Raw genomic sequence first — 18,919 nt, 5'->3', positions numbered from 1 at the left:
CAGACAGGTACTGTAGAGTCCCTGACTCACACAAATTTCTTTTTGAGAATCCTACTGCTAACCCTGAGGTTATTTCTCAAGGGGATAAAGGAATTAAAGCGACCTCTGCTAAGAATCCCACCCCCTCAGATAGGGATTCCTGAGCACTAGACAGATGGGGTAAAAAAGTATACACCTCAGCTACTCTTGCGATCAGGGCACTAAATTGTCAGTTCCATATGCTAAAATTTCAGCAACATACCCTGGAACTCCTCAAACAAAAAATGTCTTCCTTCCTGCTTGTGCAGAATCTAAAGACTTAACAAGAGTTAATGCATTCTGCAAGTCAAGTAACTAAACACACCTTGCACTGTGGTTTTGATGCCCTAGAAGCTTCTTGCAGGGCAGCAGTCACCAGATCTGTCATTAGAAGGCATGCATAGCTTAAGGAACAGCCCTTGCCAGCCAATGTCCAATCTAAATTGTTGGATGCCCCCTTGCACAAAGACAACTTATTTGGCACCAAGGCAGAAGAGGTCTTAAAAAAATGGAAGAAAAAGCAAAATCTTTGCAGACAGACTTTTTACAGGTCCAGCCACCCAGGTTCAGCAGACATTGTCCCACCAAGCACTGGTCCTTTCCTGCTCCCCCTAAGCCAGTTCATCCCAGACCCCGGGGAACCAGACCCCCCTGACAGCAGCCACAGGTAATGCAGAGATCTAAGCAGTGGATTACCTCCACTTCTAAACCAGGGAGTTCTAAGCCATCCCCTTATGGTAAGAACTTAGTGACTCACCTCCACCCCCTCCCACTGCCCACATTCACTTACCCCACCTGGGCCACCATTACCAGCGACCACTGGGTTCTCAACATAGTGTCGCAGGGATGCAAATTTTCTTTCCACACCCTTCCAACCTCAAAAGGGTTACCAGATCTACCATCAAACCAGTGGGCAGAGACGCAAAAGCAAGTCCTTTCCCTGCTCCATGTGAGGGCAGTAGAGCACATTCCTGCAGAACAGAAAGGCTAAGGTTTCTACTCCAGACTTTTTCTGGTACTCAGGAAAGGGGGCATTTGGCACCCCATCCTCGATCTATCCATTCTAAACATCTTCCTGGTGATCCCAAAATTCAAAATGCTCACCCTCTAGCAGCTGCTACCCATGCTGTCCAAGGATGCTTGGCTAGCCACCCTGGTTCTAAAAGAGGCCTACTTCCACATTCCTATCAAGGAATCATGCAGAAAATATCTCCGTTTCAGGGCAGGATCTTAGCACTTTCAGTTCTCTGCACTTCCTTTTGGCTTATCTACTGCTCCCAGAGTTTTCACAAAATGTCTGGTTCCGGCCATTGCCCTTTGCAGACAATGGAATATCCAGATTTTACCCCTACTTAGATGACCACCTAATTCAGGCAGACAGCCAGGAACAGCTGCTCAACACCTGGCCTTTGTAAAGTTCCTACTAACCTCCCTAGGGTACACTAGCAACAAAAATAATTCCAAACAGGTGCCCACCTAAAGGATTATATTCCTGGGAGCAAGCCTAAACACAGCATCCCAGATGGCATTCCTTACACCAGAAAAGCAAATTTTCCTGACAGCCTGCTTCTCTGAACTAACCACCAGATCCCAGCTATCTGCAAAGATAATCCTGCAAGCTCTGGGGTTCATGTCATCTTGCATACTACTCATTCCATATGCCAGACTACATATGAGGAAACTTCAGTGGTACCTAAAAAGCCTTTGGTGTCAACACTCTCAAGACCTGGAGACTCTTAAACCTATAGTTCCTTGCCTTAAAAAAGATTTTCTTTGGTGGGTAACAGCATGCTCCCACAACAAGGGACTACCTTTCTCATCACCCCTCGCCCCCCAGACCCTCACCACAGATACATCAGACTATGCTTGGGGTGCACACCTGGGCAGCAGGTGCATACAGGGCCAGTGGAGCCCACAGCAAATCCATCTGCACATCAGCCAAAAGCAGATGATAACTGTCCAGCATGCCTTGATAGCTTTCAAGCCCCTTCTCTCCCCAGGGGGCTCTCCTGATCAAAACAGACATCACTGTGATGTGGTATATCAACAAGCAGGGAGGGACTCTCTCCTACCCTCTATGCAGGCTGGCCATGACCTTTTGGCACACAGCCTCTGCCATACAACTCCACTTACTAGCACAATTCCTACCAGATTCTCTCAACTCTCTGGCAGACCAATTAAGCAGATATCTTCTGGACACGAGTGGCAGCTCAACAGAAAAGAAGAACATAGTACAGTTGTGTACACTTACCTTAAATGTAGATGTTCGAGTGTATTCACTGTTGCAGTCCTGGTTTCCCTCCCTCGTCTCCCTTTTTTCTTCTTTTTTTTCCTTTTTCCTTACAAAGGACATTTTGGTATTTACTTTCTACTGGTGGGGTTCTTCCACCAGAACCTAGCTCCTACTTGGGGGCTCCTGACAGGTTAGGGCAAGAAAAACTGATGTAATGGCATTGGCTGCCTTATTTTAGACTACTGACAACCTGACGTCAGTTCTGAAGTTGACAGCAGCTGATGCAGAAATGCTAAGCCTCTGGTATTCGGGCCGGCCGAGTGCTACCTTGGCAAGGATAACCCAAATGTGATGACTGCAACAGTGAATACACTCTAACATCTACATTTATGGGAAGTGTATACAACTGTACTTTTTCTCCCATACTCTCCCTATTGATGAAAGTATCTCTTTATCTTTCTACTTAATTAAAACTGTACTATGTTCTTCATGTTTTACTGTTGCAGTCATCACATTTGGGTTGATTCCCAAAGCTGAGAAAGTGGGTGGAGCCAGTCAAGGAAACTATGGGCTGGCTAGGATGCCTTGCAAGACTGCATAGGCAAATCCTGCCCTGGATTTGGATTATTGTTTAATTAACTGGAATAAATAAAATAAATAAATAATTACTGTTCTAATGACAATTCATCATCTCCTTCCTCTTGTTTATTGTCACAATGTATGCTGTAATACCAAGTTCATACTCTCTATTTTACAGGTTCATCCTGGGAATCTTAAAATAGAAACTATAATAAACTGTCAAAAGAGACCAGTGTTCTATCCTGGTTAACATATTTAAATAAGTAAGTAAATAAATGCTTGGTTGTCTCTTACAGACTTCTCCACAGATTCCAGGTTGATCTTTCAAAATGCCTCTCTATCAGTGAAACGTCATCTGGTAAATATGGAAAAGAGGGCAAGATCCTCACAGCTATAAGTGTTACATTTCAAACTTCCCCCATGCATATTCTCTACAGTGCAGTGAAGCCCGTATCATCTCTGGTTTTCATATGGACAGCAACAGTAAAACAGCAGTGGATCTGGGAGAAACTGTTGTGGCTGTCCTGACTTCCTGAATGATCACCAGCTTAGAGGCAGCAACAGTTCAGCAGCAGTGGTGCCATTGTCCTTTTTTGAGGTGGGGAAGTAGAGATAGCAGTTTAATGGCTGAGACCTTACCTAACTGCCCTAATGTGTAGGCACTGGGGTCATGTTTCCCACTGCTTGGATGTGTAGCTAGCATTCAGGCAACACAACTCAATCAGGACAGTAATACCTAAAAGTTAATGCCCATCTACACCCCTCCCCAACCACATTCTCTTTCTTTGGCAGATGTCTTATTCTTCAAAAGAGTGTAGAAAAAAAGTGCCTTCAGAAATGAGATGTTCAGATGGTCCCACCAGACTGGAAAGAAAAATAGTACTAGCGAATGTTCTTAATTCCAAAGAAAGCCAAATACCTCAGGCTGATGCTCAATATGGTTTGTCGGTTCATAGCTGAATACTAGGCTAACTGCCCTGAAGGGCCATTTTGAGCCTAGACAACAACACAAAGTCAGATTCAAACCCTGCGCCTTGTGTCTATAAGGTGAAGACCTTAACCATTATGTCAACATCCTCCCCACACGAAAGTAAATGTCCTTGTCAAGAGAATGCAGTGTCAGCTATTCTTGCTTACCTTTGTTTTTGATGGGAATTTTAAAAGCTGTTTTTATTAACAAAGTGTACAAGAACAAGCTTCCTTTTATTACAGAGTTGATGGCAAGCACAAAGATGCGCTTTGTAGGAAGGTAATGTTTTCTGTGCAATTCTTTTAAATCTTTGCATTTAATGTAAGTAATGTTTTCCATACACTTCTTTGAAAAATCTTTGCATTTAATCTTCAAGTGCAGTTAACATTATACCTTCCCTGCCTTCCCTCTTACAATTTCACCACCTGTGGAGTGCCATCTTGAATGCTTCTGTAGATTTCCTCTCTACCACCCATTTCATTACTGCATTCTGTGGGTCTGTAACCCCCTCAGTGAAAAAATACTTTTGGGGATTCAGGGAGTATTAAGTTTGTATTGTCTCTTCTACCGTATTTAATTTATATATTTACTTATTTATGTTTGTATGTATGTATGTAGTAAGTATGTATGTAGTTTGCTAGGAAAGTTGGACTGGGCACAGGTCTCATTCTTAGCGGAGGGGAGTAAAGCTTTATTTTACTGAATGAGTAGAAGGCTGTTATACAAGATTTAGATAATAAATGTACGTTCATTCATATATACTTAGAATAGTAACGATATGACAGTTAATCAAAAATAATAAACATTCCTACATAGAATGGTAAATGAACTTATATTGAATAGTAATGATGTGACAGTTAATGAAAAAGTGGCAGTTAAAACATGAATATAGTAAACTATTAGTTAATATCAATCTTTTAAAAGTGCAGTTATTTTCAATTGAAATTAGCTGTAAATTCATATTGAGTAGGAGTTAGTGAAGTAATAATAGGATGACGATGGTTACAAATTATGAAGGAGTGTTGATGAGGTCCAGGTAAAAGGGAGAAAGAGATGACAGTGGAGTGGGGATAGATGATAGTCAGATAGTAAGATTGTGAAGAAGTAACTGTATTATGACCAGTTTGGAGGCAGGAACATCACATGTACAAAGCTGGTAACTCAGACGATAGGACTTTAGTCATGTTGTAAATAATTTTATGGAGTGTTCTTGTCATATTGCTAGTGGGATGGAGTTCCAGGATTTAGTGAGGTGGTGGGAGAGTATTGACTTGCCAGCAGAATTGTTGGGTTTGGATACATGTAATAGGATTTGTCCAATGACCATAGTGGCCTGGAAGGGCTATATATCTCTTGCACAATTACTGGAGCCCAAGTTTTATATCATGAATTTATACATTTTTAGGATTTTTTATTTTAATTTGTTCATACTGTTCATCTCTAGCATGTCTTTAATCTAGGCAGGTGTTCAGAAATGTACCATTTTTCCCTCTGTGATGGATTTGTTTTGTAGATGTTGTTGCCATCTGGGGACTCAACAGCTGCTGTACATCCATAGTCTCAGATGGTATTATTTGTTGTATTGGAGCATATCTACTTCTGTGAATGTTGTTCTGCTTAAAATTATCCAGCTTGCTCATGTGTGCTCTAGGTAGTCCAGAACTGAACTCAAGTATGGGTTAGGTAGAGCTGTAGTAGACAAGGCTAGAGTTCCCTTTCATGAGTCTTTGGCCATCTGGGCCTTCATTACTTTGTCAGTAATTGTATTTTGTCTCCACAGCAACCCTAAAGTTCAGATTGAAGCAGTCGATGGAGGAGCGTTGCAGAAACTCCTGGTGCTTCTGGCTACTGAACAGTCTGTGGCCATAAAAAAGAAGGTGATCATTTTATTTTTGTTTCTGAAACATGACTGATAAAAATGTATATGTATCTCATTTGGTGAAACATAATGCACAGGGTATACTTCATGCAAGGTTTATTGTTCATGGAGTTCAGTATATTCATGTGGTAGTTTTGCAGGGGTTATGGACTATGTCAGAATGATATTAGTATGTCAGTTGCTTTGCCTATTAACATTTGTTATTTTGACTTCTGATTAATGTCGCAGATGTAAAGTTTAACTATAACCTATTGGCGACATATCCACTTTAGTAAGAGTAGATATTTTCCAAAAGCAGAGATTCTCAGAAGGGCCTTTTATGATTATCTTTGAAAACTCTTTCTCTGTGTCATGCAAGCTAACCAAGCACATGCATAAAAGCACATTAGAGAATGTTCTTAGAAAATGTTTTAGGCATGTCACCTAATTTCATGTGTGTGTGTTTGGGTGTGTCTGAGTGTGTCGGAGTTGCTCATTTCCCATCCATTGTGCCCTCACATTCACCTGCATCGTTGGTGCATATTTCTTTGTCTCCTTCTCTGGACCTTCCTCATGGCTCCATTCATTTTTCCCCTTTGGCCTCTTCGTTCCATCACGGGGTGAGGAGCAGGCATCCCTGGATAGGCAAGTAGCTTACAACCCCTTCACTCCTGCCTGAGATGCCTGGTCGGCCATCTCATTCCCCTTGTGGTGAGAACTGTGTCTTAGGGAGCAAGCACACTTCCAGGATTGACAGAACAGTCTCGGCTGCCTACTACAGGAAGTGTACCTGTACACATCGAACTTCCCAGCCAGTGCACCTGCTCAAAGGCCACATGTGGTCAGCAGGCCTGTGCTCTGTAGGTGTGTCACCTAGTGCTCCCTATAGATATCACCTATCTGGAGAACAAGAGCCATCTTCCTCCCCACTTGAGTGTATGAACCATCAGTGTCTCCTCACTCCCATCCTCCCTGTCTAACTTTAGCAGTATCCGATCCTCTACTCAAACTTAGCCATCTCGGTTGTAGTCAGGGTTTTATCCCTCTATGCCACAGAGCTGAAGGAGGTACATACATTTTGTTTACTAAATTATTGCAAATGGACATTGTTTCTTTGAAGATAAGACCAAGTGAGAAAGTTGCTGAAATTTCCTTTTATACAAAAAAAGTTTGACAAGATAAGAATGAATTTTATGTTCATTTGAAATCAGGTGAAAATGCTGCAGAATTTTAGTACATGGAAAAAATGCGAACGAGATGTGCACCAATAATTGAGCCTCATGATTTACAGTTTCTAGTTTTTAAACTATATTAAATTTTTGCATGCGAATTATCTATTTTTAAGGCAAATTAGATCGGTGAAATTGCATAAATGCAGATAATTTATAAAGTTGCAGAATGAAAAAGAAATTTCTTGATATAATACTGAAACCTCATAAAATTTGGGATTGACTGTGCAGCTTAATCATATATGAAAATAAACTTTACAGCAGCAGTGATGGGTAAAACACACAAACACACACACACACACACACACACACACACACACACACACACACACACACACACACACACACACACACATTTGTATGTATATGGAATCTTTGAAGATTCATCATGTCCTACACTGTCAAATCAATACAATAAGATACAGTGCAGTACAATAAGAGGAAGAAATTGCTATCTAAGAACATGAAGGAATGGTCTCCGAATAAGAAGCACACCCTTCTCAGCTTAAACAAGCAAATAAGACATCTTGCAAAGTTCTCTGAAGCAAACTACAAATCTAAATGAACATCCCTAGCTAAGGATAACCATAAGCCATTCTTTAGCTACATCTGAAACCTTAAAGGAAAAGCCCAGATTTGAACTGAACTTGTGATGAATGGTACCACATATACTGAACCCATAGAAGTAATCAACCTGCTAGCGGACAGTTCATTGAAAATTTCTCCCCCGTCCCTGCCACATATACCCCATAACATTCCTGCCACCTCTTCGACACCTAATATCTCTAAAGAGGCAGGTCTTAACCGCTCTCTCCAGGCCATAAACACAGCCTCTATGAGACCTGATAACATCCCAGGCTGCATTCTGAATGGTTTAAAACAGAAGTTAGCAACACCATTAAGTACTCTCATTAACCACAGCCTAAGAGCTGGTTTTGTCCCTGCTGAATGGAAAACCGCTACCGTCATCCCATTGCACAAAGGGAAGTGTATCCATTGACCCTGGTAACTATTGACCCATAAGCCTAACCAGCCTTATCTGCAAGGCCATGGAGAGAATCATTATGGACCTTGTCAACAAAGATATAGGAGACCTTCAAACGCTTGACCCAACCCAGTTTGGTTTTGTTAAAGGGAGATCGTGCCTGTTGACCCTGGTGGACTTTTTCAAGAAGGTCACCAGAGCCGTGAACAAAGGCAGATCTGTGCATATGGCCTACCTGGACTTAGCCACAGCTATTGACACATTTTGTCACTCAGGCATCATTGAAAAACTCACCCAGCTGGCGATCAACCCATATATTGTCAGTTGGTTTGCAAACTGGCTCATCGACAGAACATATTCAGTCAAAATAGGGATTCCACCTCCACCAGCAGACCTGTTACCACTGGTGTTCCACGGGGATTGGTGCTAGGGCCCCTATTGTTTGGAATTTACTTCTCAAAAGTGCAGGCAAAAACAAAAGGTCTGTGCCTGACAAAGTTTGCCAATGACTGCAAAATGGGTGCAGCCATTGAGTTTCCAAATGATGTCAACATTCTACAAGAAGGACTTACGCAAACCAATGATTGGTGCCAAAGTCATTGTTGTTAATAATAACACCCTAAGCTCTAATTCAGTGGTGAGAGATTTGGGCACACAGATTGACAGCAACCTTACCTTTTTATCACCATGTCTCCACAGTGGTTAAGAAGGCCTTCTACATTGCTCACCTCATGAGTAAGGGCATATCTTCCAGAACTAGAGAGGTTATTTACCCCACTGTACTCTTCTCTCATCAGGCTATTAACAGAGTACAGGGCTCCCTTTGATATGTACCTTACCAGGCACCTGCAACAACTGGAGAGATCTCAAAGGTTTCTCACAATGAAAATTCAGGGTCTTCAGCACATCATACCTGGACAGACTGAAATCACTGTCACTGTACTCTGCATCATATAGACTTCACAGAAGCATTATGTGCCTTGTATACAAAGCAACCTTTGATCCTGACTTAATGGAAATGGTGCACATTCGTAAGTCCAATGGTGCATGCTTCACTTGCTCTAGGGGCTTTAACCTGGCCTGTGACATCAGCAAGACTTGTTCGAGAGACAGCTATGTCTCTTAGAGGTTACCTCTCCTCTGGAACAAACTTCCAATTCAAGTTAAACACAGCCTCTCGTTGACCCTATTTAAGTATAACTTGGATGGAAAACCACAAATTCATCCCAGGGTTTCACTTGTGTCCGTCTTGGTTAGGAGCAGTAGGTGCTGGTTTAGCTTGGCTTGCAAACACAGACCATATCTTAGGCCCTATAGGGAAAAAGGGTTGAACTTTGTTAGGCTTGTAAGGGCCCTAGTGCCGTTAGTCTAGTAACGTCCTATGATTCTTTAAATCCGTCAGAAGAGAAAACTGAAAATTGATGCACATCATACATTTTGTAAGGGTGGCCTAATGGTTAAGGTGTTTGCCTTACAAACACAAGGTGCAGGGTTTGAGTCTCCCAAGGGATAATTGGCTGGGCTTAAAATGGCTCGGAAGGGCAACTAGCCTAGTACTAATCTATTAGAGAAATGGTGGTGGCTAAGGACTTTGGGCTCTTTTTCACTCTGGCTAGGCTTATAAATGCCCTAGGGCAGATAGCCTAGCATGAACCTATGAACCTACTAATAATGCAGCTGTTTCCTGCAAGGTGATATGTGCCACTGCTCTGCCCCATACGGTAGGCTGTACCCCCGCACTCACTGTCTGAAATATGCACACTCCACCATTGAGCAACCACAGGAGAAAGGCAGTTATTAAGGCTAGAATGTCTACAGTGAGAAAATCCTCCCTTGCAAGGTGAGCAAGATTAACAAGGTTGGTGGCAAGGTTTAACAAGCCTTCCCTTGTGTGTCAGCCTTCTTAGAGAAAAGCCTTTCCTGTGCACTAGTGGAGGTGCACCCTCAAGTTATTTTAGCTTGCTTAACCATAGAACCATCTTTAAAATCTATCCCTTCAGTGAAGCTTCTTTATGGGACTCTGGCGGTTGAGATGTGACAAAGGGTGGGGGGGGGGGGTGTTGTACCACCAAACCTCATGCTACTTAAACAGAGATTGTTGTATGTCTGAAAAAAGTAAATTCTCTATGATACTACAATTTTGATCTTTAAACAAAAAAGAATGAATAGCACATAGGTTAGTACTAAGCTAACTGCCCTTGCAAGCCATTTTAAGCCTAGCCAGTTATCCCTTGTGAGACTCGAACCCTACACCTTGTGTTTGTAAGACAAACACCTTAACCATTAGGCCACCCTCCCAACCCCAAATTAGAATGTCAATCACAAGCGATGCTCGGTTCATCGTGGTACTCTCATAATATAGTCGCTTGGGCATACTCACCATAACTGTAAAAACTGAATAAGAATGCTGCTATAATATAGACTTCCACTATCCATACTCCTGTCTTGTCCTGTTTTGGGAGGGTTTCCTTCTGTGGGAGACGCTTTGTATGCTTGGGCCCTTGCATTTTTCCTGGAGTGGAACACACCTTCCAGTCTTTTTTGGTGAGTTCAATAAGTGGACACACCTCTGAAAGCCTAAAGAAAATGAAGATGGGTATACGTGTGTCTTCCATACTTGTCTAGTGTAAGAGAGGGCAGCCCTGTGTAGAGAATGTCTGAAAACTCTGGAAATTAGATTAGGTGGTCAGATGTTCACCTGTTGCATAAGTCCTACGTACCACATGGAATGCTATGATTGTGCTTAAGCAGAAAAAAGGCAAGCTTGTTAAGCACATTTCTGACATCAGGAAGTTGCCCGGCAAGCTTTTTCTTATGCACCCGTATGCAGTGTTAAGATTGGGTCTTGGTCTAGGCTTAACAGCAAACCATTCCAGCTGGCAAAGAAGAGTGAACAAAGGCAAACAGCTTTAATAATTGTTAAATACTTCACACTGCCACACTTTTAAACAAAAGTTGTGGCAAAATGAAATGCCTTAGCAGCTTTCAAAGCTATTATTTCTTCAAGAGGGGCACTTCATTTATGACTGTACTCTTTTTGTCAGCACTAACTGTTTTACAGGCATTCAAAGCCTTTGAAAGCCAGTAAAACAGTAAGGGTTGGAGACAGTAGCATTGACAAAAAGGCAGGAGTCAAAGCTGGAAGTGGCAGAGTTAAAGATGTTAAGATTGGCACTGGGTGTGACAAGGATGGACAGGATTAGGAATCAGTATATTAGAGGGTCAGCTCAGGTTGGACAGTTTGGAGATGGTCAGAGAGGTGAGATTGTGTTGGTTTGGACATGTGCTGAAGAGGGATGCTGGGTATATTGGGAAAAGGATGCTAAGGATGGAGCTGCCAGGTAAGAGGAAAAGAGGAAGGCCTAAGATAAGGTTTATGGATGTGGTGAGAGAGGACATGCAGGTGGTTGATGTGACAGAGCAAGATGCAGAGGACAGGAAGAAATGGAAACAGATGGTCTGCTGTGGCGACCCCTAACAGGAGCAGCCAAAAGAGAAGAAGAAAAGGTAGAATATGTGTCTCACCAGTTATAATCTTTATTATGTGTTCCTGACATGGATAAACAAGATTGACCTCTCAGGGTGAAGGTTCTTGGAATCCATCTCTAGAACACATAAGTTGATTATAATTAGTGATCTCCTCATAATCCTCTGTTTTATGATCGATACTTTCCCAGTAATTTTATTTGAACAGCAGTGGTTAGAACGGAGTATGCATCCACAGCTGTACTTTCCGGTAGTTCGCTATTTTCTTCAGAACTCCTGCAAATTATGAAGGAAGGCAGAAGACCCTATAGAACAAACTGTTATGCTGATAAATGGGAACAGGATTTATTTATAGGTAGTTTAGTATTACCTGAATTGTGCAAGTTGTTTGGACCCACAGATTCTGAATTATCTTTAGTGCCTTTGTTAGTATGGTTTGTTTTACTTTTCTTAGATTCATCTCTGAGAAAGTTGTGCTTTCCTGCTGTACTGAACCTTTCTGCAAATCATTAAAATAAAAGTTTTCCCCAAAAGGGAATTTTAAATTTGATAATGCCTATTATATTTACTTTTGTCTTCTGAAGAATGTTATAATGCAAAGTTAAGTACGAGCACGCCAAACCTCTCACGTGGAGCAATGCACGGCCAACCAAACTATTCAGACCACACAACGGCCAGCAAGTGATGTTCCAAAAAGTATTTTATTGATAAAGTACACATAGGATATAAAAATATATCCTGCTCCAGACCGGTTTCGGTTCCCCTTCTTCAGTGGAGCAAAGAAAAATGGATAAAAAAAAATTTCTTTTCATTTTTCTTTGCTCCACTGAAGAAGGGGAACCGAAACCGGTCTGGAGCAGGATATAGTTTTATATCCTATGTGTACTTTATCAATAAAATACTTTTTGGAACATCACTTGCTGGCCGTTGTGTGGTTTGAATAATGCAAAGTTAATACAGACTTCTAAACCAGATGATCTAGTGAACTTGAAGTTTCTCCTGTACCAGAAAGCATTTTCCTCAGTTATGATATCAGCTAGTTCAATTTCAGGAATCCAAACCTTGATAGTCAAACAAATTTTATAGAATTCCATTTTTAATGAGATTCTGTTAGAGAAAACCCATGCTCAGTTTTAAAGTGGTTTCAGATATTTCTTTAATCCAGTTTTTATATCTATTGGAGTTAATCCAGTGTAAAAACAAGGCTGAAATACTAAAGTATACCATGAATATATGCGTGTTTGCATGCAGCTTGGTTATTATGTGAATGAAAGTTAATTTGATTAACTTTTTTGTCTGTTCTTTCAGGGTAAGCTTAATCTTCTTTGTTAGTGGTTTCAGTACTGTATTACGTTTTGATATTACAAAAAGGAAAAAGGCTTGAGTGATACGTGTGGGAGTCATTCAGCTAGGTTTACTGCCATCTCAGCTGTATATTTCAGAAATGTCTTTGCCTGGGGTATATATGAAGATGTCTGAATTTCTGTCCGCATGTTACAAGTTAGTCACTGAGCACGGCTGGATTTGGTAGAGCATTTCTGCAGGGTATTCTTTCTTGAACTGTGCCCTTCCTAGGTTACTCCAGCACAACTCTGCTTATGACTCTACTTATTTTGTTTACTGCTAGCAAGTACTTTTCATAAAATGTATTACAGGTTTGCAGAGTGTTCAGCATAACAGCAGGTTTTTGAGAGATGTGCAGTAGTTTATTTAAACATCTCAGTACTTTGCCTTGGTAGTGTTTAAATCATTACTGTTGTGCTCACAGTGTTTTGAACCTAGTATTCATAGATAGAATTATAGATGTTCCAAGGCTATTCAGTCTTATGATTTCTCACTCCTTGCCAGTACTGTCCCTCAGGCTGCACCTTCTTTTTCTAGGAGGGCTGTACAAGTCAATCCCAGAGTACATTTTTGAAAACTCGTCCAGTCATCTTGCTTATATTTAAAGGAAGTTGGTTGCACTAAATATACAGGGGAAAAATGTTTTGCAGAGATTAGGGAAGTGATTGACTATAAACCTGTTCCCCCGCAACATTTTATTTATCTGTTGGTGACATTGTATGCCCCTGGTGTTACTGTTGGTGGTACCATTGCATTTACAGATGTGCAGGAGGTCCATGGTTACTCAGTTCTCTAATGGCACTGTAAGTGAGACAGAGATCTCCCCTCAGTAGTCTGTAAGATGCAGAATAAAGGAATAGAGCTTGATAACTCAAGGACCTTAAGCAAGTGATCTTTCCTGTTCAGAACCTTTGGAGTTTTTATAATTAATATGTTCAGTGATGTACATCCCAAACAGGCCGTTATACTCTGTAATTGGCCTGATCAATGTTTAGTATAAGGGAGTGATTACCTCTTTAGATCTTGATGATATTCCTTTGAGCCTCAGCTGTGATAAGTAAAAGGGTGGTCTGTCAACCAATGTCGCAGGATGGTCTAAAGAGAGAGAAATATCTACCCAAGCTCCTATGCTCATGACTACATTTTTGTTTTGTAGTGGTGTGTGTGTTGTCTGTACAGAAGAATGTCAGTCCCTCAAAACAGCATGTGTGAGGACTGCAGAACAGATATGCTGCCAAACCAGGTATGGAAATAGGGTACGTAAGGAAAGCTGGTGGTGGAATGCAGAAGTCCAGGAAGTCATCAAAAGGAAGATGTGCAGGAAAAAGTGAGAGAGAGAAAAGATGGAGCAGACTAGGAAGGATTACTGGGTGGTTAACAGAGGCTAAGAAAGGAGTTGCAGTAGCAAAGAACAAGTCATCAGAAGCACGCCACCAGTTTCTGCAAAGTGACTAAGTAGAAGGCTGGAAGAAACTGTATCTGTTTGCAAGGCAAATACAGAAAGATAAAGAAGATAGTCTGACAGTCTTCATAAGGGATGCCATCAACACCCTGTTTACCAGGCCACAAGACATCAAAGGAAGATTGAAGGAGGACATCCAGCAGCTTCTAAACAAAGAAAACCCCACAGGAGCTGTACTGCCCTAGACACAGCCTACGTTGAGTGATGAGGAGGAGCCCACCATAGAAAAAGTATGGATAGCACTAAGGAAAATGAAGTCAGGGAAAGGAGCAGGCTCAGATGAGGTCACAGCAGATATGCTCAAGATGTTGGGTGAGATGGCAAAGAAATGGCACCTGAGGATACTCATAGCAGTATGCAGAGAAAGGTGTATCCCAGATGCCTGTAGAATAAACATGCAAGTGCCATTGTTCAAGAACAAAGGGGACATTCACAACTGTGGGCAGTACAGAGGTATCACATTCCAGTCACATTGCATGAAAGCTCTGGAGAGAGTGGTTAATAAATTAATTTGCAGAGTAGTAGAAAGTAAGGGAGATGAGCAGTTCAGATTCAGATCAGGAGGTAGCACAACTGACCCAATGTCTGCAGTGAAACTGATACATGAGAAGAAGCTACAAATGAGGAAGGAGTCAAACTGGGCATTACTAGACTTGGAGTAAGCATATGACAAGATTCCAAGAAAGCTGATTTGGGCAGTTCTGCTGTGGTTCAAAGTCCCAGAAACATTGGTAGAATTAGTTGCAAGCTATGTAGAAGGTCCCCTGCAGCAGGACTAGCCACCCATCAGTATAAACCTGGGCTATAGATGATTGTCACTGTTGAAGTCACACCCTGACCCTATGTGCAAAATGGGAAAACGGGTTGTCGATGGATGGATGTACAAGGAACTAATGACTCAAGTACAGACAGTGTTCTGTCTCACAGAGGGGTTCCCAGTGGAATTAGTTGTGCATCCGGGTTCAGTTCTGAGCCCACTGCTGTTCATATTGGTGACTGACTATATTAGCAAACAGGTCCGAGAAGACAGATCAAAGAGGCATCATGCAGTTGATGTGGCATTACAGGCAGACTCTTGAGCAAAAACTTCAGCAAAGGGTAGGGGAATGGAATGCAAAACTGAAGGCACTTGGGATGAAACTGAGTATAGATAAGACATTTGTAATGGTAGCAAATGGAGGAAATCTGAAGAAGCTGAGAACTGAGATAGAAGGGAAAATAGTGGAACAGGTTAAAAGCTTCAAGTATCTGGGAAGGGTGGGGGAGTAGAAGGGAAGTGTGAATGAGGAGGTCACAGCTAGACTCCGAGGAGCTGCAGTCAACTGGTACAAAGTGTCAGGGTAGTATATGACAGAAGAATGCCAAAGAAACTGAAAAGTAAGGTGTACAAAACAGTGGTGTGACCAGTACTACTATATGGTACAGAAACCTGGACAGTAAAGACAGAGCAATCGAGGAAGCTAGTGGTGATGGAGATGAAGTGCCTGGGACAGGTGGTGGGATATACACTGTAAGACAGACCAAGAAATGAGGACATAAGAGCAGAAGCCAAAGTAGCTCCACTTGCAGAAAAAGTCAGAGAGAGCAGCTTGTGGTGGTTCTGGCACATGTGCAGAAATGCAGAAGACAATCTGGTGAAGATGACTTGGGACAGACAGGAGGAAGGCAAGAGGAAATGAGGGCATCCAGCAAAGAGATAAGATGGATTGTGTGAGATAATACCTGCAACAATTGGGCATGAGTGCCAAAGAAGGGAGAAGTGTGGCATTGAACAGAGAGAGAGAGTGCAACAGTTGACACGACACTCTGACCCCATGTAGAAAATGGGAAAAGAGGGGCTGATGATGATGTCTATTGTATGATGAGGAAGAGGGGCTGTCTACCAAAAGTGGTGATGCTACACTTTTAGGTGTTTAGTCTGAGCCCATGTTTGGTACAGCAAGAATTTACTAGGGGAAATGCATTTTGGAGGGTTTGAGTCTTATTGATGAGTTAACCGTCAGTTTACAGTTCTCTGCAAACATTGTTCAACATAGGTCTTGGCTGTCTTCTTGAAGATCTGAGAAGTAAAAGTCAAAAAAAAGAAATTTTCCAGCACGAAGCCCTGAGGGCATTGTGATAATTCTCATACTTTCTGTTGAGGTGTTTGCAACTCACACTGTGCGATTTCATTGTTTCTGCTAATTTGCAATCCTTCTTACCACATATGGGTCAATGTTTAAAGCATTTAGCTTCTGTGTGACACCAGCATGGAGAATGGTGTTGAAGGCTTTGGCTAGGTCAAGGCATGCCATGTGTACCACATAGTGACAGTCTGCAGCTTTCATAACCCCTTTTGGAGAAGTTTACCAGATTCAGTAGGCAGGATCTAGCTTTGAAAAAGCCAAATTGTTGAGAGTCAAGTCTAATAATATCTAGTGTATGAGGTCATTTGTATTGTGTTCCATGGCTTTGCAGATGAGGCTTGTAAGTGTGATTACCTGTGTCCCTTGAAAGGCCACCCTTTTGGAGGGGTACCACCATTGCAGTGTGCCACTAATCAGAGAAGAAAATGAGCAGCTAAACTTAGGTTAAGTAGTTTAAGGAGTGGGTGTGTGAGGGAATATTTAGGTTATTAATTAAGCAACCAGAGATAGTCAGGTCTTATGGAGAAAGTAGTTTAGATACTGGTTATTGCTTTCAGTAAATGATCTTTAGAGATCATTGGAGGAGTAAAGGATTCTGGTATTTTGTAGCTTTAGGTAGAACTCTCAGGGATGAAGTTGGCACTAAATTTATTTGCAAGGATATTTGCACTGTGTATTAGGTCAGAATATGAAGCTTTATTGTAAGTAACCTCAGAGTGATATATGGTATTTTAGTTTTCTAACAAAGCTAAAGAAGAATTTGTAATTATCTCTAAGATTATGACTAGAAGAGCTGGCGATTTCACTAGGTAAAATCACATTTTAGTGGGAATGACATTTAACATATCATGTCTCCCACACCAGGGAAGTGTTCAGCTCCTGGAATTAATAAGGTGTTTAAATATGAAGACCATTTGTAATAGTTTTTTCTTTCAAAGACCTGCTCTTATGATAAGCACCTTGCTCAACCACAGTACCTGTCACTATTGCTGTAGTTCATGGTTATCAGGCATGTAGTCCAGGAGCCTATTGAGGACCCTAGCCCAAATTCCCAATTGCCACAAAGAACGGACGTGCTCAAGATCACACAGTAGGTAAATGACAGTGGAATGAGCTATGAAGGCAGAATTGTGGCAGACACTAAAAACGATCACAAAGCCTTTTATAGTTATATCAAGAACCTCCACGGCAATACCCAGATTTGCTCTGAGTTACTGCACAATGGTACCTCCTATACTGAGCCAACAGATATTGCCAACATACTGGCCGACGGATTCATTGCCAACTTTACCCCTGTCTCCCCCTAAAGGACCAACCACAATACCGGAAGAATACCAGGCACCCGGCATTACTGCAGCACAGGTTAAAGCTGCATTGTCTAAGGCCAAGAATACAGCTTCAATGGGACCCAATAATATCCCTGGCTGTGTTCTGCATGAACTACAAAGCGAACTGGCACCATGTTTGTGTGCCCTGTTCAGTCACAGCCTCACCTTAGGCTTTGTCCCTACTGAATGGCAGACTGCTACAGTCATCCCTCTCCATAATGGGAGAGCGACTACACACCCTGGGAATTATCATCCCATTAGCCTGACGAGTCTGATATGTAAAGCTGTGGAGCACATCATCATGGACCTGATTAACAAAGATGTAGGAAATCTCCAAACTCTGGACTCCTTGGCTTTGTGAGAGGGAGGTCATGCCTGCTCAATCTGGTTGACTTCTTTGAGTCAGTTGCCAGGGTTGTGGATGAAGATAAGGCAAGTGCATACAGCCTACCTCGATTTGGCCAAGGCCTTTGATACCATTCCTCACTTCGGAATTATTGATAAATTCACGAACTAGGCATCAGCCCCTATATCACTAGGTTGGTTGTAAATTGGCTCACAGGTAGAACACACGGTGTAAAGTAGAGAACCCCATGTCAGACTGCCGACCAGTCACTAGTGGAGTCCTACAGGGATCAGTCCTGGATACTCTCCAGTTCGGCATCTACTTCTCAGAAGTCCAGGCCAACACAAAGGGACTCTGGCTGACCACAGATGACTGTAAGCTGCGAGCCATTATTAAGTCCCCAAGTGATGCAGGCATCCTACAGAAAGGCCTCACTGAGATCAGTAACTGGTGTTGAAACCATGGCCTTAAGCTTAACACCAAAAAATGCGTCATCATTCCCTTTGGTAAAAACTCGGATCCCACTAATTACTACATTGATGGGAGCTCACTGACCACTGAAGGAGTTATAAGAGATCTGGGGACACAGGTTGACAACAACCTCTCATTCTTCCACCACATTGCCACTGTGGTCAGAAAGTCCTTCTATGTGGCACATCTCATTACCAAGGGTTTTGCATCCAGGAAGAAAGAGGTCATCATCTCTCTCTACTTTGCCCTCATTAGACCAGTCATTGAGTATAATGCCCCATTTGGCATGTACCTCACTAGACACCTGCAACAGCTGGACAGGCCACAGAAGTACTTCACGAAGAGGATCTTAGGCATTAAACACATTTCCTACATGGACAGACTCAAAAGACTCCAGCTATTCTCTACCTCATATCGCCTACTTAGAGGTGATCTCTGCTTGACTTACAAAGCCGTGTCTGACCCAGCTCTGTTAGAAATGCTA

General features: G+C 42.0%; 1 protein-coding gene across 3 annotated transcripts in view; it reads left to right on the top strand.

Moving 5' to 3' along the window:
• The window catches only part of SIL1 (SIL1 nucleotide exchange factor), a 500,357-nt gene that overhangs the window by 478,175 nt on the left and 3,263 nt on the right, over window positions 1–18,919 (top strand). For all 3 annotated transcript variants that reach the window (XM_044069009.1, XM_044069011.1, XM_044069010.1), the window contains exon 8: window positions 5,581–5,677. In XM_044069009.1, coding sequence (XP_043924944.1) covers window positions 5,581–5,677 — 97 coding nt within the window. The remainder of the gene's footprint in view (window positions 1–5,580; window positions 5,678–18,919) is intronic.

The sequence above is a fragment of the Protopterus annectens genome, chromosome 4.part0 (assembly GCF_019279795.1).
Source record: "Protopterus annectens isolate FY-2018-M chromosome 4.part0, PAN1.0, whole genome shotgun sequence".
Classification (NCBI taxonomy): domain Eukaryota; kingdom Metazoa; phylum Chordata; order Ceratodontiformes; family Protopteridae; genus Protopterus; species Protopterus annectens.
The sequence above is the reverse complement of the archived record's forward strand: the minus strand, read 5'-3'. Positions and strand labels throughout refer to the sequence as shown.